General features: G+C 34.6%; 1 protein-coding gene across 1 annotated transcript; it reads right to left on the bottom strand.

Annotated features, from left to right (window-relative positions):
• Nucleotides 1-15405: 15405 nt before the first annotated feature.
• On the bottom strand, nucleotides 15406-25186 carry LOC139992544 (cytochrome P450 6B1). The gene is made up of 5 exons (XM_072013474.1): nucleotides 24672-25186; nucleotides 22108-22630; nucleotides 16241-16462; nucleotides 15790-16041; nucleotides 15406-15649 (listed from the first exon to the last, which is right to left on the bottom strand). Exons 1-5 carry the CDS (start codon nucleotides 25008-25010, stop codon nucleotides 15474-15476), a joined length of 1512 nt encoding a protein of 503 aa, XP_071869575.1. The 5' UTR covers nucleotides 25011-25186; the 3' UTR covers nucleotides 15406-15473.
• Between the last annotated feature and the right edge of the window lie 279 nt (nucleotides 25187-25465).

The raw sequence follows: 25465 nt of genomic DNA, 5'->3' as shown, positions 1-25465 counted from the left end.
AAAGTGGTTCCACAAATGGCGCTACAAAATAAATGAAAATAAATCCAGTCATATAACCTTTACGCTGCGAAACCAATCCTGCCCACAGGTGACCACAAATAATATTCCAATTCCAAACAGATTCAGTCAGATATCTGGGCATGATTCTGGACAGAAGAATGACATGAAAACGACACATCGTAGATAAATCCAAGCAACTTAAATTAAAATGTAAAAAATTCTATTGGCTCATTAGCAGACGTTCCAACTAAAGCGTGCAGAGTAAAATAATGCTATATAAAGCCATATTAATAAAACCTGTTTGGATCTATGGAATCCAACTATGGGGAACAGCGGGCAATTCCAACATAGAAATTCCTAAACTAACATCCTTAATAGACGCACCTTGGTATGTTACCAACGAAACAATACATCACGACCTTAGGATACCTACAGTTAGAGAAGAAATATCCAAATTCAGTAATATAATATAATATAACATAAGAATTAACAACCACCAAAACGCACTAATTACTCAATTACTTGACACGACGGATCAGATCCGCAGGCTAAAAACACATTACCCTCTAGATTTAAACATTAGATTCAGCTAGATTCAAACATTCGTACCACGTCAGAATAATTTACTTATAATTCTCAATGAGAATTGATTGTAAACTACTTCCAAATAAAAAAAAAAAAAGATCTTCCCATAAAATTCTGCAAATTTCTATTATCGTGGCAAGTTCTGAGAAAAAACATTTCTTAGATGTACATTGACGATCATAAGAATCCGAACAGTTTCGTTTATTTAGAGCAACAATATGTGAATATTTATCAAAGCGTCCAAATTAATGGAAGAAAATATTAGGAAAATAGAAAATAAGAAGCAATACTTACTTTTTATGAAGGCAGCAGACTATAAACTTTAAATTAGAATTTGTATCTATAACTAATTCCAAACAATCGACAACCATTTGACAATTAATTTACACTTATTCTCAAGCGTTTGTTGATAAAAATTTACAACTTTTGCAGTCGATGCCAAGTTTCTTGCGTTTTCACAAATCTTATATTCGATGATTCTCGAAAGTGTATTATAGCGTTTTGGTAAATAGATACACTGACTATCAAAAGTATTTCTTAATGAAGCGTTTTTCCACAGATTTTACATTTCACTGTCATACAGTATCATATTTTTTTTTAGCCATATTAAATAAATCACTGCAATAGGAAGTTTTCTCGGTTCTGATAATTGTCAACAAAGTTAGAACGGTTTAGATTGAAACAGTCTAGAAAATTAGCCATCCAAATGCTTCTCATATCTCGTTAATAAATTTAAATCGTTGGTGTGCGTGGAAACTTAGCAACAATACGTGGCAAATTATTTTCAAGCTTAACGCTGAGAGAATCTCTGCTGCGATTTCAATATAAACTTTTTTAAACCAAATATAGTTGAAAAATTTGTATATTGTTTCGTGTCATTTAGCTAAAAATTTGCTGTATTATCGAATGATATAATAATATAAACCCAAACAAATATAAATATAACATAAGAATAAGTGAAATACCGAACACACAGAAGAATTAATCTTATCGATCGAATGATATCGTTGAAAGATGTAATTTTCGAATAATATACAATTTCTATTAAGAACAAAAATCTTATCAAGGAACTTCAATTTTGTAAATTCGATTTCTAATAGTATAAAATTTCTTACCGTACCAAATATTTAGAAAAACCACATTTTTTACCCTTAATTTTAATTATAATTTTATAATAATAATTTTAATAATAATAAAAGGTCTCTTTTATGTGAGTAGTCGTATGCAACTGGTAGTAGATACGAATGAAAAAAATTGTTAATGTTACTTTGTTGGAATAAGAGAGCAATAATACAGAGCACACGTGTGTAGGCATTTGAGATCAACAGGAGAAAAGGATTTTTAGAACGATTAAAATTAAACGAAATTACGAGTTTACATAGATATCGTAAAGTATCAATCATTCGTTAGAAATAAACAGGAAGTTAGAGGCACGCAGGCGTAAATTTGGTAAAGATGTAAAGAATTAAGGATAGAGAAAATACGTTCTTTCGTTACAATATTGAAAATGTAAGAGAAATGTATATCGTTTGATGAAATTGCACCAGGCATCCAAATATTTATAAACAATAGCATATCTGCCTTCTATTTCCTTCTCTACACTTGCTCGAACAGGCTAGATTTTTCCTCGGTAACCTTGATCCGCATAATACTCATAACCTCTGCCATAATGATCATGTGTAATTTTTCATGACAACTCAATTTTATAAAAACTCGAAGAAAGACGTTGGAAAGAGTGGAACACGAAGGCGGCTTCTCTTAAACATCTTCATATATGCATCTCGGTCACGCGCACGCTGTTCACTTCCCTCTCGTTGTACCGACTCGATCTAGTGGTGGATGATTCCTGTCTATGATCGTCAAACGACACCAATATCACGTCGAAGATACAATAAATCATGAAATTAACACATGTTCGGCTGCCTCCTCACGTAGTTTGAATTTGAATTATTTCACGTAGTTTGAATGTTTCGCAAACAAGGTGAGAAATTCGGACTTTAAATATGATAGTCTATGTAAAATTTATTCTGTGAATCCAGCAGATTAATGGTTCAGAATTTTATAATAGAGTATATCGAGTGCTGATCCTAAGCACTCAAAGGGAAGTAATCGTTGGAGTTAGATCTAACATCAGAGAAGTTTCCCTATTCTGAAGGAGGCGGTGGGAGATTTTCTTTAGGATAATTCCTGATAGTCATGTTCCACTTAGGATCCGGAGGTGATTCGGTCCCAGTAAGGGGCGGTCATCGCACCAGGGCGGCTCTGGGGCCACCTTGGACTCGCACGGTGACCCAAGGGGGCGGTATCCGGAATGGTGATCGCTCCAGATGCCTCAATTAGGTTTTGGAACATGATTCCCATAAAAGTGGAGTTGGAGCGAGGATACTAGCCGCTCTATACTTGGCATGTGTATGATCGGTTACTTTGATTAGAGAACGTTCCTCGGTTAGCTCGATGTTCAAGGAAGTCAAGGATCTTAAAATGTACCTATTTCCTTCCAAAATTTCTGCTATCACAAATGGACCCCTAAATTTCGGATCTAGTTTTGTTTGATTCCTTTCCTCATTTTTCTTTAATACAAAGTCACCGAGATTGAATTTAACTACTTTGGCTTTTGTTTTATCGAATCTTTCTTTATCATACTTAGCGCTGTTCTCTATATTTTGTATGGCCTGTTGTCTTACGTTGGAGATATCTATTTCCTTTTCTTCGGTATTTTCAGATAGTAGTAACCCGTAGGATCTTGCTGTTTTACCAATTAATAGTTCTAGCGGACTCGATTTAGTCACACAATTGGTGGTGCAATTTAAAGCTAATTGTATTTCGCCGATCGCGTCTTGCCATGATCGCCCGGTCGTTTCTACTGTTGTAAACATGTTCTTTAATGTGCCCATAGTACGCTCTACCTGTCCATTCGCTGTACTAGCACAGGTTGCTATTAAGTGGAGTTTAATTTGTTTATCCTGACAGAAATCTTGGAATTCTTTACCGGTAAAACATCGCCCTACAAACAATGACGTATTCTTTCGAGTCGTTCTTGCCGCTCAGCTTTCCCGTTATGTCTATGTGAACTGTATGCTAAGGTATGCTGTTCTTAGGTATGGGATGTAATGCGACTTGTACTTTACCTGAATTTGTCTTAGAAATTTGACAAACATGACAGTTCTCTACGAATTTGCGAACATATTTCGCCATCCCTTCGAACCAGTAATACTTGTACAGTTTCTCGAGCGTTTGATCCCAACCTAAATGCATAATTGACTGGTGTATGTGATTAATGACGGACCACCTAAAACCTCTTGGTACGATGGGCAGGCACAGGGTTCTGCCTCTTCTTTGTATTTTACGGTAAAGGGTACCGGATCGTAGCTCATATGTACTCGCAATGTCTTCCGCGAGCTCGTCGTTCTGCAATTTGTTGGCGATTTCAGAGATTTGGGGGTTGCGACGTTGTTCCGCTAGTAGTCAATCTTCCGAGATTTTGGCCAGATTAATTTTCTTTTCTTTGGTTTTATTAATTGGGGTACGGTCGATATCTACAGGGTTACGCGAAAAGAAATCTACGTGGGTCATTCGTTTACCTTCTCGGTACATAATGTCGAAAGTAAAAGTTTGCAAGTAAGCCCACCACCTATAAACTCTGTCACTCAGATTTACTTTATTGCGGGCTGCCTTCAACGAATTACAATCAGTGACAACGAGAGATTCCCGTCCGTGCAGATAGTGGCGAAAATGTTTAACGGCGTTTACAACTGCCAGCTTTTCTAGTTCATACGAATGATACCTGGATTCCGCGGGGCTCGTTCTCTTACTGTAGTATTCTATTACCCGGTTTTTGCCGTCAATCTTATGCATTCAGTTCTGCCCGAGCAGTTGAGCTAAGCGGACGTGTGAATCAGTGCTTCCGTAAGTGCGACAAGTGGGAAAAACAATGCAACAAATACCACCTATTAGGCTATTAAACAACGACGAAACATATGTTATAAACAGAGCTGTAAATACAACAAACCCAAACCATATAAATGAAACAGAAATGGAAACTACACAAATGAACGACGAAAGGAATAACATTAACATCGATCTATCACACCAGAATGAAAGCTGGAAGGTTGTAAATCCCAGCAAAAAACGAAAAATAACATCGAACACAAATGTTAGGAGGGCTGTACAAACAGAAAAGCAACAATGGCTCCAAGAAATTCCACTCCAAAACTCCTTCAGCGCACTGCCACAAGAGAAGGAATCAGACCCAACTGAAAAACCAAAAACGCCAGGTAATCCCTCTACCCACCATTATTTGCGTAAGTAAATGCGCTGCAGATCCCTCTATGGCATGAGTTAAGACAGTGAATAACGCGTTGTCTTGTATAGGGTTGTTCTTTATAAGCAGATTAACAGCTGCGCACCATGCAGCTGGATCGGCGCCCGCGATGCCGGGATTAAAACGTGGTAGCGATAATTTTCTTGATTTCGCATTTGGTTTTTGTGTTAGCGACCGAATTAACCCGCACATGGCAGTCATATGCTCTTGCATTGTTATAACCGGCACTGATCCCACTTCTGACGTCGGGTTGTCATTATAGTTCGGGACGTATAACGAATCTTTATGTGAGTTGGCCATCGTTGTTTATACTATAGATGATATTTATTAATACGAATATGAGTATTAGAGGGTGTAACAAGTAATAGTGGCGTTTGGATAATCGAGAAGTCGATGACAATGAGTTTAGATTCGATAATGAATCCACAGTCAACGGGATGACGAATGTGATTTGATACAAGATTCTGGTGACTCTCAACCTACTTGTTTGCTGGATTAGTCGAACTTATCGAACTGAACCTCAGTCTAAGTGGAACTACCCTTATATACTCCTCTCCGTACCTCTCTGTATCCCTCGGGTCAATCTTTGTTTTTAAGGAGAGCTATTTAATTACTCCATATCTCTGTTAGGTACACGTCCCTCCCATGGCCGTGACTATATTCAGAGACTCATTATGTCACTTCGAGCCCAAGCCCACTGTCATAAATCTCGGGCAAACATAATTGGATTAAATCATAAACAGCTATTTCTCGGTTTTATTATTTTTATTATTTAAGTACGGCTATAATAAAAAGTCTGGACTAAAGTATTGGGGACCTTCCCAAATAATCCAAAAGGAAGGCTCCGATGTCCTTTCATCTCCGACATATATGTTGGGTTCACATTATGATTAGGGGCGTGTAACGAATCTTCATTTGGATTAGACATTGTTATTACGCAATAGAGAAGATATTTACTATTACAAATATGATTATTACAGAATTCGACAAGTAACTGTGGTAATTAGATATTCGAGATGCTAATGACAATGATCTTAGGTCCAATAACGAATCCGCGGTCGCTCTTGGAGCTCATTCAGTAGTGTCATATATCCTTACCTTTTTAGTTGTCTTAAACATGCCGTCCACGTTGAACGCTTTGCACTCAACATTAATAATTACAATATGACAGTATGATACTGATGCGCATATCACACCATAGTCAAACAGTACAAGTTTATCATGTATGCCAAGACGTATGTATAGGATGTATAATTACGTCCTATGAATTTACGTAGATACAATGGATATAGGTATACAATGTTATAGACAATACAATATTAAAGACAATATACAATGTAAATTTTCCCGGTTATTCCGAGATTGTCGGCTTGACAAGTCTCGATTCAGATTAACCCGATCCTAGTGACCGATCCACGATTGTTGGATCTTCGTTGTCTACTGGCAGATTGCAAATTTTTATCACCAATCGTTTCACAACCCCATGTTCTCATTGAGACGACTCTCGTGACGTCATTCTTGCCTGGGTACATCTCGGTGATTCGGTCGAGTTTTCAACGAAACAGGGGAAGATCATCGTCCTTGACCGTCACATTAGTCCCGAGGTCGAAATGCTCTGGAACAGCGGTTCTCCACTTGTGCTGCTGCTGGAGCTGGCGCAAATAATCGTGTTGCCAACGTCCCTAAAATTCTTGATACATTGCTCAGAGAAGCTGAAAACGACTCAAACGATTGATTTCATGTCAGTGACGTCAGGACGAGATATATCAAACAGTGGGCCTCGCGTAAGAAAGAGCCAAGGAACCAAAGGAATCAAATGAGTAGGATCGGTTCAAACAGGATGCAATGACCGAAAATTCATACAAGCCTCGACCTGCGTCAAAACTATGTATATTTCTTCAAATGTCAAGCGAGTTTCTCCGAATACTCGCAATAAATGATGTTTGGCTAATTTTACAACGCCTTCCTATAACCCATCAAAATGTGGGTCATGGGGAAGGATGAAATGCAAATCTAAGTCTTCAGTAACCGGGAACTTGAGAAAGCGCCACTTACTGATCTCAGACGTGAGAAACTGTGCTTCAGTGAAAGTGCGACAAGTACTGAATTGCAGCGGTTAACAATCAACGATCACTGTCAAACGATAAAAGTTCCAAAATGCAACATCAAATACCGCCAATCAAAATCATAATTAACATTGAAAAATACTACAAAAACAAAGTTATAAATATGTTAAGTCGAAAACCATCACTTAAAAAAGAACAGGAAAGCTCAGCCATAAAAGTAGTGGAAACATTGCAATAGCAAGCGGAGAACAACAACGACGACGAACTATCACATCAAAACTAGAAGGTAGCAGCAGCTCACAAGAAGCGTAAAATGATCCCAGGCATAATCGCTATGGAGATTTCAGATACATAAACGTAATAGTGGCTACAAGACACCCCACTCCGAAATTCATTCAATTCACTGATAGAAGAAGAGGTTGATACGGACCCAAAAGGAAAAGTCACAGCTCATATCGTTAAGCCACCACCGATCTACATTGATGCCCAAATAATAGATCTCCTAATTGAACTATTGAACAAGACTGCTGGAAAAGAAAACTTCACTATAAAGCAACTAAAACTGGAACAAGTAAAGGTACAAACAAAAACTCCGGAAATCTTTAGAAAAGTGACACAAGCAATAAAGGAAAAGAACGCTGGGTATCATATATACCAGGTTAAAACAGGAAAGAGGTACACAGTAGTAGTTAGAGGACTACACCCAAGAACAAACACAAAAAATATATGTGAGAAACTAGCAAAAATCAGACACCAAGTAAGAGCAATAAATAATATAACCAGATACGATATAAGACAGCCATTATCACTGTTTCCAATAGAACTTGAACGTAAAACTAATAACAAAGAAATCTTCGGCATTAAAAGGATCCTAAATACAATAGTAACAATTGAGTCACCTCGTTATAAGAATGAAATACCGAAATGCACGGTGTCAACAATACGGACACACAAAAAATTACTGCAACAGAAACCCGACGTATGTCAAATATGCAGAAAATCACCTAACAACAAACTGCCGATACAAAAGAAAGATAAACGAAGTAAAATGGTATAACTGTAATGGAAAACACCCGGCCAGCTATAAAGGCTACGAAGTCAGAAAACAACTACAACGAAAACTGTTTCCATCGCTTCGAAGCAGAACAGACGGCTACTATCCCTCACAACATCAAATTACAGAACCAGAGCCAACATCAAATCTACAAAACGTACCCAACACTAACCATAGAAACATCAACACCTTTGGTAGCCGAAATTATGCACAAGTAACTAATCAAACACCACCCTTAAACAATCAAAACCAAAACAACAACAATAACGACGCTGCAAAAATCAAGGAACTGCTCAAGCAATCTATCAAAAACACTGAAATGCTAAGAGAAATGATAAGTGAGCAAAATGTAGCACACAGACAACAAACACAACAAGTTTCAGTCATGCTACAAGTACTTACTAAGTACTTACTAATGTTAAGTTAAAAATAGAAATGGACACGTTGAAAATAGCAGCTTGGAACTCCAATGGTCTACAACAACGGATCCTCGAAACTAAAACATTTCTGTATAACAATAATATTGACATATTACATGTTTCAGAAACACGTTTTACGCTAAAAAGCTACACGAAAATACCATATATATATACCATACAATACGTACAATACCATATACACCATCTATGATACCAAACATCCCTTAAGGAAAGCACACGGAGGAGCCGCAGTGATAATAAGAAACAATATCAAACGCCACTTGTATAGCCAAATCAGTCAGGAACACGTTCAAGTAACCATCGTTAAAATACAAATTAATGGCAGTTACTTCCAAATGTTAGCAGTATATGCACCATTGTGACACAAAATGACGTTACAAAAATGGGAAGAGTACTTTTAATCCTTAGGTGACAAATACATCACAGCGGGAGACTTCAATGCAAAGCACAGCCATGGGGCTCAAGAATTAACACACCACGAGGTAGAACACTAGAAAAACATATTAGAACAAGTAATCTCAACATATTATCCACAGGAGGACCAACATATTTACCGACAGATCTAAACAAGACTCCTGATTTGCTTGATTTTGCAGTTATAAAGGGACTAAACGCAAACAAATTAAAAATAACACCCAGTCTTGAGCTTAGCTCCGATCATACACCGATAATAATAGAATACACAAGCAAACCAATACTTTGTAGCAATCCAGAGACACTTTGGAATAAAAGTACTTTACAATAAATGGCAAACATCTAAAGAATTAATCGAGAGCAAAATCAACTGCAATATTCCACTAAAAAACACCCGAACACATCGAACAGGCACAACATTAATAGAAACAACAACATTAATAGAAATTATACAAGAAGCAGTATGGCCAACTACTAATTATGAACCAAACATCAGGCAAACAAAAATAATTCCAATAGATATCCTTGACAAAATCAGAGAAAAAAGGAAAACGAAAGCAAAATGGCAAAAACATAGAACACGTCTAAACAAAAAACATCTAAATAAACTTGCAAAGGAAATAGAAAATAAAATAGAAGATCATAATAATAACGAATTCCCAAAATTCACAGAAACACTCTCCGCGCACGAGGATGCTTTTTACTCTCTATGGAAAGCCACGAACTAATTAAATATGCCAATAAAACTGATCCCAGCAATCAGAAAAGCAGGCAATACATGTTCCAGAAGCAACGAAGAGCAAGCTGCAGAATTCTCCAACCACGTTTGTAACATATTTACTCCATATAATATTAACAACAGTAAAACGAAACCTTGGACTACCTGGATCTCACGAAGATTTTGGAGTATGTGCTGAGCCTTTTTACCCTTTATCAGTTCTGTTGCCAGAGGGTTCATCGCCTCCGTACTATGCATGCGATCCTCAACGGCGTAGCTGCACGGCACAGAACAACAGAAGGTGTCAGGCCCCTTGTCAGCAGTCGAAACTACTATAACTAATATTTGCTATTCTTGCAATTAATGCTACGGCAATCCTTAAGAATATCTTCCCTCAAAGCCGCTATGCCCCAGGTTGGGCCTAAATTCCGAGCACACACTTATTATCATGATTTCAGCTATTGGTAATACAATACTTTTGGAAATGGATCGATACAGCACGATGGATCATGTTCTGTAATATTTAATTTCACAAATTAATTGGAATTACGCACATATCTTAACAGCTTGGCTATAATTACAAACAGCTTCGTGGGTCAATCTCTGAGATAAACATAGATTGTTGCTGTCTAACTCGACGTCCGATAAAATTGAGATTTAATATTGCTTTCGCAAGTCCAGGGCAATATTCTAGGCACCAGTTATAACGCAACTATATATATTGTATAAGATAGTGACATCCAATGAAATATCTTATAAAAGTTGTGCACGAATTATATATAACGCGATATGCCATCAACTCGTACAAAGCTACAAGAAAGTCGTTTATCTATATCTATAAAGAGTGGAAATATATATACATATTAAGAATTTATGAAATGTTTCCATTTAAAATATTTCTCCTTGTTCAAGAATTCAAGATGACAAATTACGTATAAACGATTACATAAATGAAAGAAAAAAGAATCGAGGAGAATTCTACCACTATGATAAAAAATATGTACACATCTATATATACATAATTATATACAATATTTATTATTTTACATTGTATATATATAAAATTACATAAGACGAGAAAAAATGAATCCTATTCAAATTTAATTATTCTTAATCTTTTTGAAGATATTTGAGCAACAATTATCTTTACAAATACCGCTATCAATTCTTTTTATCACTCTTTAATTACTAGTTATCTTCCTAAATATATTCATGTGACTGACTGTATTGATTCTAAAAGTTTCCACAACGCGTGTGGTATAATACGTACATATATTTAAATACTTGTAATTATACAAACTAATGAGAAAATTTATACGAAAGAGTTCGTAGTAGTTCACTCTTTAATAAAGAATCTAATTGATAAGAAATTTAGCTGCAGACAAGATATTTACAGACATCGTAGCATTCAAAGTAAGTCATACGACTGGAATAGATTATATTTCTATTTTAGCTGGGATTTATAAAGAAAATATACAAAAATGTTGTGTGATAAAGAACATTTAAATCGTTCTGACATTACTTTTTTCATTAAACATTAACGAAGAAGTTAATATATGAAGAAGTTATATATGTACATATATATTTTTTAATAAAATTGCGCACTTTTCTTTATGAATATGGGGTATAAGTCGATTTTTCGGAACATTTTGTGTGTAAAGATATTGAGATACAATAATAAGATTTGAAAAATATTTTAAAGTTTTTATAAGGCATATTCAAAATGTTTCGCAAATGTTACTAATTGTAGATATTTACGAATATGAGATATTCTGTTGATGAACCTCACATGAATTGGGTAATACGAGTTTTCGTCCATTTGTCGTAACGAGTTCAAGTTTGTATGATTAATCCTCAATTGGTTACCATTGAGTTATAAGTCATTCAAATGAGTTGGGTTAGATACTAAAAACGATAATAGGTTTACGTGTATCAAGATACCTTTATTTATATTTATCACATAAAATGTAGAATAAAAAAATTTAATTACGTATGTACTTGGAAATTAAGTAATCTAATCAAAATTTCACCTAAATTATCCCATATGACTTAACCCTATACATATACCATATGTACAATTAAGGATACAAAATGACAGATATATCTACATATTTAATGATCCTTCATAAATTTAAGGATAAAAGTTTCCTACGAAACATAGGAAAGGTGTATACAGAGTGTTCGGCTACAGGTGTGAAAAAATTTAAGAAGCGATTCTTGAAACTAAAATGAGATGAAAATCATGAATTAAAAAATTACGTTTTCGACTTTGTTTTTTAGCTATTGACAATTAAAAATTAGCCGAAATATCCCTGTGCTCGAGCAATCCTCCTTAGACGAACGAAAGTAGGTTAGCCTAAACAGAGGAGTGCACAGAGATCTTCAAATAGAATGCTACATGGGCAATAGCTTACAAGTCACAGAGAATCCTGCGCAACGTTTTGTAAGAAAAATCGTGGTTTAAACATTATACTTGCCTATTCGTTAAAATCCATAACAGCCTATCGAACACCGTCTTATGGAATTTTCGAGTAGAGAGGATTAATGTTTCTTCTAATCCTTTGGCTCAATAAATAATCACTAAATTATAGCATATATAAACGATGTTTACACAAATTTCACACACGCACCGCGATCGTCCCGTTCGCGGATATCCACAGAAAAATCACACACGCATTAAGTATTCTTTAAATGCGGTCGAACGCTGTCTTGCATGAACGACACACATTTTCCACACAAATTACTGATCACTGCATATTACAGTATTCACGCACATACATATGAAATAAAAAATAAAGAAACCAAAAGAAACTACAAGAAAAATTGTTTAAATCTATACCCGAAGGATTAGTTATGGTATCGTTTTATAGAGTAACATTTAATAATACAAATTAATGTACAGTCAGATGAAAAATTATATTTATCGCGTTGAATCGCCTTTCATAGGTTCTCGCTTTCGTTGCTGAAATGATACTATCCTTGCAAAGCAGTTCTAGTCATTTTTAAATCACCATATCTGGCATGCAGACTATCCATTTTTTCAATAGGCATACCCAACCATTCTTTTAACATGAACACCTCAGATATCGTGACGGTCCTGGGTAATTTCGAGGAAATCATGCAAAGAAAACGAAAGCGCTGGCGAAGAATTAAAATTCGTAATTCGAATCGTAAATTATTTTTTGGAATGAACTCTCCACTAATACCTTTTTACGTAACATGTTTCAGCGATTTTAGGAATTTGGTAAGAGAGTAAAGCAGTTCTGAAAGGACAGAATCATTTCAACAGACAAAGAGAAACGTTAGGAGAATTGTATCAAGATAAAGTTCGAATTAATTGTAGATTTGGCATAAGTTTGTTATTTTGCTGTAGATTTTTTTGGACCGTGTAATGTCTTCTGGGTGTGTAGCGTGTACAGTGCGTGTTGTATGTATCATACTTATCGTGAACTTTGTTTGCAGGAAAACAGAAACTATGTTGCACATTTACTGTAGCGGTTCTTATTTTAGGTATGATTTTTCTGTAAACTATCTGAACATGCGCGATGCGTGTGTGATTTTTCTGTGGACACCCGCGGATGAGACAATCGTGGTGCGTGTATTATTTTGGTGTAGATGCGTGTGCGAATCTTGTGCGAATGTCGCCTATGTGCTATTGTTACAGACACTCGTAGCCGGGACAATCGCGGTGCGTGTGTAATTTTGCTGTGGATGCTCGCGGACGGAACAATCGCAGTTTATGTCTCTGAATACCATAGTCTTCTGTTCTACGACGTGTAAGAGGATTGAGGAATACTGTATCGCTGCTTAGTGTGACCTCATTTCGTTTGTGTAGAGAGGTTTGCTCGCGTGCAGGAGTGTTTTGGCAAATTTTTAATTATTAATAACTAAAAAGCAAAGTAGAAAACACAATTTTTTTATTCATGATTTTCATCTTATTTTTGTTTCAAGAATCACCCCTTCAATGTTTTCACACCTGTAGCCGAATATCCTGTATACATCTCTTCTCTGTCTTGTAGAAAACTTTTATTTTTTAATTTATAAAGGATCAGTAAATATGTAGATACTTTGTTATCTTTAATAGTCAATATATTTTTCTGCTTTTTCAGCATTATTCAGTATTATTTAGCACTATTCGAATCATTAATTTTTCCCTTGAATCACCTATTGTGAACGATTGTATGTATAATTTTACTAGTTTTTATAATTTATTATAATTTGTATTTTATGTGCGTTCCATAATACGTTTTATAATTTAACTTAATCTTTTCTTGTACAGATACATTCAATTAAACATTATATAACAATAATTTTCTAAAATTGTTACCAATAAATACCGTCAGAAATCTCTTTACTTCATTATTACATATCAAACATTTACCTTTTTTTCTTGAAAACATATAGTTTCATTATTTCTTAAATTTCGATAGGTAGTTTCCAGAACATTTGAAGAAATAGATGATATAATACACAAACGTATTAGGGAAGTAAAGAGAAAAAGGAATCTATTTTATTCGTTAAACACGTGTCTGCCTGTCTCTCTACTTCTTAATAAAAACGCTTTAGAAATACATGTCGGGTTATCATTAGAATTAGGACTAAGGGTATGTAATGAATCTTCACTGAAATTGGCCATCGTTGTTACACAATCGAGGTAATGTTTATTAGCACAAGTGTGGATACTACAAAATTGACAAGTAACCGCGGTGGTTAGACGTTAATGACAATGGTCTTAGGTTCGATAACGAATCCGCGGTCAACGGAATAACAATTGTACTTTCCTCCAAAGTCTAAGTCGGACTCTTCGTTAAAACGTGAGGTATTTACTGATCGTGAAGACGTTATACTCGCTGATGAGATCGCACGAGAATGTTCCTCTCCGTCGCGGTTATGCAGCGGGTGTGGCTAAGGGTACGAGATCATCGGATTCGTCGAGGAAAACCTTCGCTCAGAAAAGTGAGGGAAATGGATGTTGCTGTTAATTGGTTAATTTCTACGTTAGAGAAAGATGCTAGTCGCCTTTGAGAGAAAGTTGCCAGCGGAAAGCATCGTTCGTGAGAAAAGCAGATTTCCCGTACCTTCTCGTAGTGGGTGGTGGATTTAAGGACTGTTAGAATAAAGACTGTTTGTTCGTTTGAAGGACCTTAGTTAACTAAATCCTAAGATTTATAGCGGATCCTCAGGCTAGCTGAACATGTCCTGTGGAGATGCATCGACATCTGGTAATCGTCTTGCCCGAAGAATAGGGTCTGTGTGTGGCAAGCCTCGGGGCAGAGACCATTGGAATGTTTACTGTCAAGTGTCGCTACAACTATTTCTTTTTAAGGAGAGCTATGCAATTATTCTATACCTCTATTAAGTAAAACGTTCATTCCGTAACCGCGGCTACGTTCGGCGACTAGTTGTCGCCTCGAGCCCAAGCTCATTATCGCAAATCTCTGACAATTATAACAGGGTTAATTTATAAAGATTAAATTATTGGGGATTTTCCAAAGAATTCCAAAGGGAAGGCCCGGTGTTCTTTTATCTCCGACATACATAACATATATAGTATAATTGTACCCGTATACATATATAATATATTGTATATCAACTTTATTTATTAACTTATTATTAATTTTTAATATTATATATCAATATTTATTATTAGATATATTCTTGTGCGCAATCGTGTTTAAATACATCATACATAAACTTAAATGTAAGATTTCGCAACAAGATACGCTACTATTCAGTCAACTTCGTCAATATATAGCAAAAGAGTTATAAATATACAAAGCAAAGAGGGAAAAGAAAGACATATAGAATATAATAATAATTGCTGCTATTTATTAGTTATTAAAATATGTTAGAAATGAAATAATCATAAACGTTTTTATGCTGCTGCAACCTTTGACATTTTCAGGTATATTCCATCAACGGGTTGGAGAAGGAACAATTGCCTCTTATCAGATTTGTATACTTTGCGAGTCTTCTCACACACTTCAACCTTGAATTTTGACAAGATGGTGACCATTCCTACCTGCAATTGTTTCATTGCCAATCGTATGCCTGAAAGAAATATTATTTGATATTGTTATTAAGATATTTGATATTATTATCATTATTAAGGTTACTTGAAAATTATTGATTTCAAAATTCATAATTTAGGAACATTTTATTAGTTTTTTTTTTATAAAAACGCTTCTTACCACTGCACTGTCTTGGACCATCTCCAAATGGTAAGTGAGCCATTGCATGCCTGGTCTTAATATTTTCATCGGAAAATCTATCAGGATCGAACACTTCTGGATTTGGATAGATTTCTGGGTCTTTCTGAATTGCATAAACAGGTAGAAAGATTTGTTGACCCTTTGGTACGGTGACTTTTGTTCCTGAGAATGTGTAGGTCTCCATCGCTATTCTTGACAGCCATTGGATTGCTGGATACTTTCTTAAAGTTTCTATTAATAAACATGCAGTAGTTAGGTATATTGAATACACTTGGCCGTGGAAGATAATAATTTTTCAATTTTAGGTAGTAACTGGAAAGTAAGAATTAGAAATTACGCATCAATGCATTAAAAAATAATTTCAAATGAATTAGTAATAGATCCCATCATAAAATAACGTTTTAATGAAAACTGTAAGAATTACATATACCTAGTAGGCACGCATTTAAATATTTCATTTCGCATATTCCTTCATAAGTGATCTCCCCATTATATTTCTTTAAGACACTTTGGATTTCCTCTCGGAGTTTGTCTTGAACTGTTTGGTTCCATGCAAGTTCGTACAAAGCGTTGCTGATCGTCACCGAGGAATTTCCGAAGCCAGCAAGAAAGAAAAGCTGAGCCTGAGATGCCAGGAACAAACTATCCGCTTCTGTAAATGATATATTATAGTGACTGTATTTATTTCATGGATTTATTTACAACGATGAAACAGGAAAATACGACTATTTAGAGTTATTTCTTAATGTAGTAATGTAATATAACTAAAATAACTAAATTGGTACAACTAATCAATTTGCAATTCACAACTCACTACAATCAACAACTCGCAACTAATTAACTTTCCCCACCGAGTCATGCATTTATCACAGTTTTCGTACTCTCATCACATGTTCCGCAGCCGTCCATGACCAACGATAGTCACGAACGCCTTCTCCAAGTTCTTTTTTTTTTTGCTTTACAATTTATCCAGCTAAGCATTCAGTAAATTTTTCTAACCATTTATTACTTATATAACATCTGGATGGCTCTTCCCGGGAGATACCATATTCAAGTTTGACTATTTTATTTCTTTAGTGAGGTCAGTGGGGTGTCCTTTTAGTCTTCTTTCCATGAGAGTTTTGCTCACTTCAGCAGCCAGATGGTTTGGATGTGTTGCCGTTCTTTCCTCGTATTTTTCTGCGTACCTGCCGATTTCTCCTTTGACCATTGGTATTTTTAAATCTTTGCGTATATCCTCGTTTCTAACATACCATGGGGCGTTGACTATTGTTCTCAATATCTTCGATTGTGACGACTCTAGTTTATTTATGTGACTCATTACTGATGTCACTCATAGTTGTGTTCCGTACTCCTAATTGGTTTTATTATCGTTTTGTAAATTTCTATTTTATTTTCTATGCTGAGTTTAAAGTTTTGACTAGTTAGCCAGTACGTCGGTCTTTTTTTTATCCGTATCTTGTCTACAATCGATTTAGTATGTTGCTTCCATGTAAGCTGTGTGTCTAAGTGGATTTAACTTGCCTTGTTTGTGTTACGAGTGTGCCATTCAATTGGATATTTGATGGTTTCCGTTTTCGTAGTGTAAATGTAACATGGTTGCATTTACTGGGGGTTGCTTTCGTTTGTTTATCTTGCATCCATTTTTCTATCTTAGTGATATCCTCTTGCAGTAACGTGACTGCTGTTTCTGGATTAGTGTGCCTGACTAGTATAGCCGTATCGTCCACGAATGTCAGTATTTTGCTGTTGGTAACTGTTGATATGTTGGCCGTGTACGGTGTATAGAATATTGGTTCTAAGACGCTTCCTTGCGGTACACCTGCCTTGATGTCTTTAACTTCAGAATATGTGTCCTTTATTTTTACTACAAAGGTTCTATTGCTTAGGTATGATTTGAGTAAGTGGCGGATTTGTTCCGGGAAATGTTTTTTGATTGTTTGTAAAAGGCTTTAATGGTTCACTTTGCCAAATGCTTTCTCGATGTCCATGAAGAGGGCTGTACAATATTGTTTCTTTTCTATTGCTAGTAAAATTTCGTTGACGAGCCCGTGCATTTGCTCTGTCGTGTTCGTGCTTGTTTCTGAATCCTAATTGGTGATCTGGTATTAATTTTGCTTTCTCTATTGTTAGTTTTAGGCGATCGCATATTATTTTCTCTAGTATTTTGGAAAACACAGGAAGTGATATTTGCCTGTAGGATGCAGTTTGGTGTGGGTTTTTGCTTGGCTTAGGTAACATTATGATCTGTGCTAACTTCCATAGATTAGGAAAGTATTGGGAACTTAAAATTGCATTGAATATTAATGTGATTAAACGTATTGCTTTTGGGGGAAGGTTTTTCAAGATTTACCTTAATTTCTTGTGCTGTTGTATTAGGTATGGTGCAGTGTTCGTTAGTTGGGGTACTAGTATTTTGTGCATCTTCGCCTGAATGACATGTGTTTTTACTATTGTTAATATTATATGGAGTAAATTGTTACAAAGGTGATTGAACTATTCTGCAGCTTGCTCTTCGTTGCTTCTGGCCCATGTGTTGCCTGCTTTTCTGATTGCTGGGATTTGTTTTATTGGCTTCTTTATTTTGTTCGTGGCTTTCTATAGAGAGTAGTTGGCATTCTCGTGCGCAGAGAGTGTTTCTATCAATTTTGAGAATTCGTTATTATTATGATCTTCTATTTTATTTTCTATTTCCTTTGCAAGTTTATTTAGATGTTTTTTGTTTAGACGTGTTCTATGTTTTTGCCATTTTGCTTTCGTTTTCCTTTTTTCTCTGATTTTGTCAAGGATATCTATTGGAATTATTTTTGTTTGCCTGATGTTTGGTTCATAATTAGTAGTTGGCCATACTGCTTCTTGTATAATTTCTATTAATGTTGTTGTTTCTATTAATGTTGTGCCTGTTCGATGTGTTCGGGTGTTTTTTAGTGGAATATTGCAGTTGATTTTGCTCTCGATTAATTCTTTAGATGTTTGCCATTTATTGTAAAGTACTTTTATTCCAAAGTGTCTCTGGATTGCTACAAAGTATTGGTTTGCTTGTGTATTCTATTATTATCGGTGTATGATCGGAGCTAAGCTCAAGACTGGGTGTTATTTTTAATTTGTTTGCGTTTAGTCCCTTTATAACTGCAAAATCAAGCAAATCAGGAGTCTTGTTTAGATCTGTCGGTAAGTATGTTGGTCCTCCTGTGGATAATATGTTGAGATTACTTGTTCTAATATGTTTTTCTAGTGTTCTACCTCGTGGTGTGTTAATTCTTGAGCCCCATGGCTGTGCTTTGCATTGAAGTCTCCCGCTGTGATGTATTTGTCACCTAAGGATTAAAAGTACTCTTCCCATTTTTGTAACGTCATTTTGTGTCACAATGGTGCATATACTGCTAACATTTGGAAGTAACTGCCATTAATTTGTATTTTAACGATGGTTACTTGAACGTGTTCCTGACTGATTTGGCTATACAAGTGGCGTTTGATATTGTTTCTTATTATCACTGCGGCTCCTCCGTGTGCTTTCCTTAAGGGATGTTTGGTATCATAGATGGTGTATATGGTATTGTACGTATTGTATGGTATATATATATATGGTATTTTCGTGTAGCTTTTTAGCGTAAAACGTGTTTCTGAAACATGTAATATGTCAATATTATTGTTATACAGAAATGTTTTAGTTTCGAGGATCCGTTGTTGTAGACCATTGGAGTTCCAAGCTGCTATTTTCAACGTGTCCATTTCTATTTTTAACTTAACATTAGTAAGTACTTAGTAAGTACTTGTAGCATGACTGAAACTTGTTGTGTTTGTTGTCTGTGTGCTACATTTTGCTCACTTATCATTTCTCTTAGCATTTCAGTGTTTTTGATAGATTGCTTGAGCAGTTCCTTGATTTTTGCAGCGTCGTTATTGTTGTTGTTTTGGTTTTGATTGTTTAAGGGTGGTGTTTGATTAGTTACTTGTGCATAATTTCGGCTACCAAAGGTGTTGATGTTTCTATGGTTAGTGTTGGGTACGTTTTGTAGATTTGATGTTGGCTCTGGTTCTGTAATTTGATGTTGTGAGGGATAGTAGCCGTCTGTTCTGCTTCGAAGCGATGGAAACAGTTTTCGTTGTAGTTGTTTTCTGACTTCGTAGCCTTTATAGCTGGCCGGGTGTTTTCCATTACAGTTATACCATTTTACTTCGTTTATCTTTCTTTTGTATCGGCAGTTTGTTGTTAGGTGATTTTCTGCATATTTGACATACGTCGGGTTTCTGTTGCAGTAATTTTTTGTGTGTCCGTATTGTTGACACCGTGCATTTCGGTATTTCATTCTTATAACGAGGTGACTCAATTGTTACTATTGTATTTAGGATCCTTTTAATGCCGAAGATTTCTTTGTTATTAGTTTTACGTTCAAGTTCTATTGGAAACAGTGATAATGGCTGTCTTATATCGTATCTGGTTATATTATTTATTGCTCTTACTTGGTGTCTGATTTTTGCTAGTTTCTCACATATATTTTTTGTGTTTGTTCTTGGGTGTAGTCCTCTAACTACTACTGTGTACCTCTTTCCTGTTTTAACCTGGTATATATGATACCCAGCGTTCTTTTCCTTTATTGCTTGTGTCACTTTTCTAAAGATTTCCGGAGTTTTTGTTTGTACCTTTACTTGTTCCAGTTTTAGTTGCTTTATAGTGAAGTTTTCTTTTCCAGCAGTCTTGTTCAATAGTTCAATTAGGAGATCTATTATTTGGGCATCAATGTAGATCGGTGGTGGCTTAACGATATGAGCTGTGACTTTTCCTTTTGGGTCCGTATCAACCTCTTCTTCTATCAGTGAATTGAATGAATTTCGGAGTGGGGTGTCTTGTAGCCACTATTACGTTTATGTATCTGAAATCTCCATAGCGATTATGCCTGGGATCATTTTACGCTTCTTGTGAGCTGCTGCTACCTTCTAGTTTTGATGTGATAGTTCGTCGTCGTTGTTGTTCTCCGCTTGCTATTGCAATGTTTCCACTACTTTTATGGCTGAGCTTTCCTGTTCTTTTTTAAGTGATGGTTTTCGACTTAACATATTTATAACTTTGTTTTTGTAGTATTTTTCAATGTTAATTATGATTTTGATTGGCGGTATTTGATGTTGCATTTTGGAACTTTTATCGTTTGACAGTGATCGTTGATTGTTAACCGCTGCAATTCAGTACTTGTCGCACTGATACTTGTTTTCGTTTGCACTGGAGCACAGCTGCACACGTCTGTTTACCTCTGTTGCTCGGGCAGAACTGAACTTTTCCAAGCAACCACATTTCTGAAGGACCGTGAACATATTGATGGGCCACATGGCCCATTGGAATTTCCCGTCCCTTCTAGCCTGTCAGCATTCAGTAGTTTATCGGATTTTTCTTAAATAATCTTTCCACGATACTACAACATAATATGTAAAATAATATATTGTTTGTCAAATGTTCAAAGGTTGATATTGTTTCAAGAATGTTGGATATACAATGTTGAAAAGATATTATTATTTGTATCGTAATTTGGTCATCAACTGTTGAAGGAATGTTGCCATCATTGAAATTCGAAATTGAAATTGACAGTTCATAAACAATCAAATTGAGTATATAGTTATTTTTATAAATGTTAAAACTGAATCGATACGATTAAAGAATGTATTTTTATTTTTACCATAAAAATACAGCAAAGAAACACTAATTAAAAATAATAGAATAGTGAATTCCTATGCAAGATCTAGTTAAAAAAGTATTAAATAAAGCACAAATATTAAACGAAACAAAATATATAATCTTTTTCTAACTTATGAATTTATTTCATAATAATAACTAAGCAGTTAAGCAACTTTTATTGCAATACAGTTCTGAATATTTTTAAAAAAGTTTTAAATCCTTCTAAATCAAATAATAAGAAATTTATAATATAAATATATTTCGCATCTTCTTTCTCTCCCTCCTTCTCTCTTACTCTCTCTCTCTCTCTCACTCTTTCTCTCTTTCAGTGTTTTCTCCTTCTTATAATTAATATTATAATACACTAATTCTAAACAATAATATATAAAAGATTATTAAAATTTAAAACTTAGTTTTTATTATATAATCGTCAGGTACTTCAAGTCATACTAGCCCATAATAAAAAATCAGTTTCTCATTTACTTTATACTTTACCATATTTATATGGATTCTGCATAAATAATTATGTACATATTTGCAAACTTGTTTAAAAGCATTTAAACTTTTATCGAAGATGCAGACAAAAGTACAATTTTTTATACAAAAACAATTTTAATCTTTTTTCTTACCCTTAAGGTTAATTTTCTCGGGGTGTTGTCTCAAATCTGCCAAAATATCGATAACATCTTTTGTGTAAACATTATTCTCAATTCTGTAATCCATAGCTTCTCTGGTGGCTGTTTCGAAGAAATTGATAACTTCATGGTCAGTGAATAGGCGACCGAAAATTCTGAATAGGAATGGATATTCTCTCAATCTATCCGTGAGAAATTGTTCGATGTTTGTGGCAAGAGCTTTCTTTCCCATTTTACGAAACTGACAGTTCTCATCCGTTATAGCATTTGTCTGAATACTAAACGCGCAAGCAGCGATCACGTCAATGGTGAATTTCGCGGCAGTATCACGAAATTCAATCGGTTCACCCTTTTCTGCTAATTTCTCTAGGTATTTGTCATAAGTGTTCGCACAGTCTGTCATCAAGTGGAACATTTCCTTTAGCTTTCCTGACGAGAAGAAGGGTGAAAGTTTAATTCTTAGGGGTCTCCATCTTTCTGCTTCTAGCCTGAAGATTTGCTCAGATAATGGCTCGACCTGTAAAATTACAAAAATTTTACTTGTTTGTTATATGTGGTATAAAAGATAAGTCGGAAACAATTTTAATACAATTATATAGATTATAGTTAATATAAATAAATATATTATTATACGACTATTCATTCATTATACGATTATTCACAACATTGCAGCTACTACAGGTAACGCGATTACGACAAGAATTAAAATGATTCTGGCATAATCGGACATTCCCATTTGATACTATAAATGACAAAAAATTATAGGTTGAATCAAAGGGTAAATCTTCGTTAATTTTTGCTAACAATACGAAGCATTTTGTACTTTTATAGATTTTGCACTTTTGTAAATAAACGATAAAATGTACCTGTTATGGTTAAAGAAGATACTCTTACATAAGATATTGATATTTAGTTAATGTTACGACGATGTTAAATATATGAACCAACATCATAGCAATGTCGCAATTGATAAATTTCGTATAAGTAGATGTGTCCGATTCATCGTTATTACAAGAATTTCAACAAACGCAGATATACCGAGGTTAATATCTACAAAGATATAGACTAGCATCTAATGTCCAAAAACCTTGAGTTGTTGATAGCTTTAATTTAGATAATTTAATTTAAATTTATTTTAATTAAATTATAATTTAATTAAATGATAGATTAATGAATGTTTTGACAAAAATAATTATTTACATTAATGTTTTAAGTAATTTCATTATACAACTTTGATATAAGTCTAGTAATTGTTTTAAATGACGAATAGTGATTTCAATTATAATACCTAACTCCTTCCGATTTCTGGATACATGTACTTGGATAATACTTTTTATTATAAAGTAATAATATTACAATATATATAAATGTTAATACGAATAGTTGTTAAAAATAATATTTAACATCAATAATTTCTTAAAAATAATATAGTGAATATGTATTCATTTGTGAATACTAAATTCTAAATGGTGGAAAATTTTTTCTCTTTGAAACTACTGTTTAATTTACGTATCTTCGCACATTACGTATGCAAATTACAAAAGATGTTTATTCGTATCGTTAATATGAACAAACACATCGTTTGTTTTCACTTATTCATCATTTCGTAGCAAAGCATAGTAATAAGTATGTGGAATTTACAACTTATAATAAGCTAAGATATATAATAAATAAAGATTCGCTTAAAGACAGAATGTAAAAAATTATTATAGTCGCATTTCTGACTATAAAGTACGGAATTTGCAATCAACGGATCATAACAGATAAAGTATAATCACACGTAAAAAAAAATATTGAACTTTGTACCTTATTTAACAATACCTTATTTTTATAAATAATGACGTATTTCAATTTGTGTGGGAAATTTTTTTTCATTTTGTTCTAATTTAAAACAACGTGAACGCCAACTCATTCAAGCTGTGAATAAGTGACTCACACAATAATAGTTGCAGGAGTTATAGCAATTGAACATGATTTCTATTAATACAAGTATTGCAAGACATAATAAATACCGATAAATGTAAGAATAAAATATCTCAATATTTTAGCTAATAAAGCTAATCAACTTTGGAAACGATTGCAAAATAAAAGTACAGTCGCGCCATGGAACTTCACATATCGAATTTATGATTTTCTTGCCTGTCCATAGGCTATTATTATGTAATTCAGCTCATATCTAAATCTCTATTTTTCAGATGAATTAGAACAATTGCAAGAAATAAGACCGGAAAATTGGACAAAACATTGAAACAACAGAAGTTTCAAATACGGTTTTAATATTTCGAACTTTTGTCTTATTTTGGTTTGTTTTTCTAAAATTTGTTTCACCAGCTATCAAACATACTGCATATTTGACTATTTTTATTTGTTCATTCTGGAACTTTTAACAAAATTTATTTAATAGCTACAACAGCTTTATTAGAATGAGCAATTTTCCAATAAACCCAATTATAATATAGCACGTAAAATCTCAATTATAAGATGTATATATCAATTATCCTAATAATAATAAAATTAATGATTTGTTTCAGTAAAACATAAAATGTTAATGCATATACCTCTCGTACGGCGCCATGCGTTCTTTGAGTAAACATGTTAAAATCTTTAATAAGAACATCCTTGATCAAATCCAGATCTCTTAAAACTAACAGCGGTTCGTGACCTCCATAGACTCCAACCATCGGTTCATCTCGAAATTCATTGTAGGCTTTTTGGAAACAGTCCATAGTCGAATCTTTTCCCAGAAGCACATCCTTGAAATTACCCAAAAACGGAAGAGGCTTTGGTCCTTTGACACCACGTTTTCGCCAGTAGTTTAACTTTATCATAGAATAGTAATAAAGCAGGACAAATACAGTGACAATTAATCCAATGGTCTCTATCATTAGCCAAGACATGATGATTTTGTTAAATTTTAATTTTTATCAAGTTGGAAGAAATTTTGCACAAGCACAAAGTCGATTCCCGAAAGGAATCTATAGAATTAACTTTTTCCTAGTTACTAAGCTGTCTTTGATGCTTCACTGTCCCTGTCTACTCGACGAAGTCCCGAAGAATGTGGATCTGTTAATATAATTTGCGTCTTAAATACACCCAAATGTCGAAGTTTATCGAAATATACGATATGCCTGTCTAAAGATGTATTCTGAATTTCGATAGCTCTGCGCCGCGTCGTAAAAACATCGTTTCAGCATCTTTCTGCGAGCACGATCCCCGCTATGTTGTCGTGCAGACGATCTTTGCTATATTCTATGCAGAAACGCGACAAAACAGACAATCTAATTGACAAGGAGGTTGAAATCGAGTTCCATTCTTTACGAAGGTCCTGAAACATCGAGTCAAAAGTCATTTG

The sequence above is a fragment of the Bombus fervidus genome, chromosome 11 (assembly GCF_041682495.2).
Source record: "Bombus fervidus isolate BK054 chromosome 11, iyBomFerv1, whole genome shotgun sequence".
Taxonomy (NCBI): domain Eukaryota; kingdom Metazoa; phylum Arthropoda; class Insecta; order Hymenoptera; family Apidae; genus Bombus; species Bombus fervidus.
This window is presented reverse-complemented; position numbering and strand designations above follow the sequence as displayed.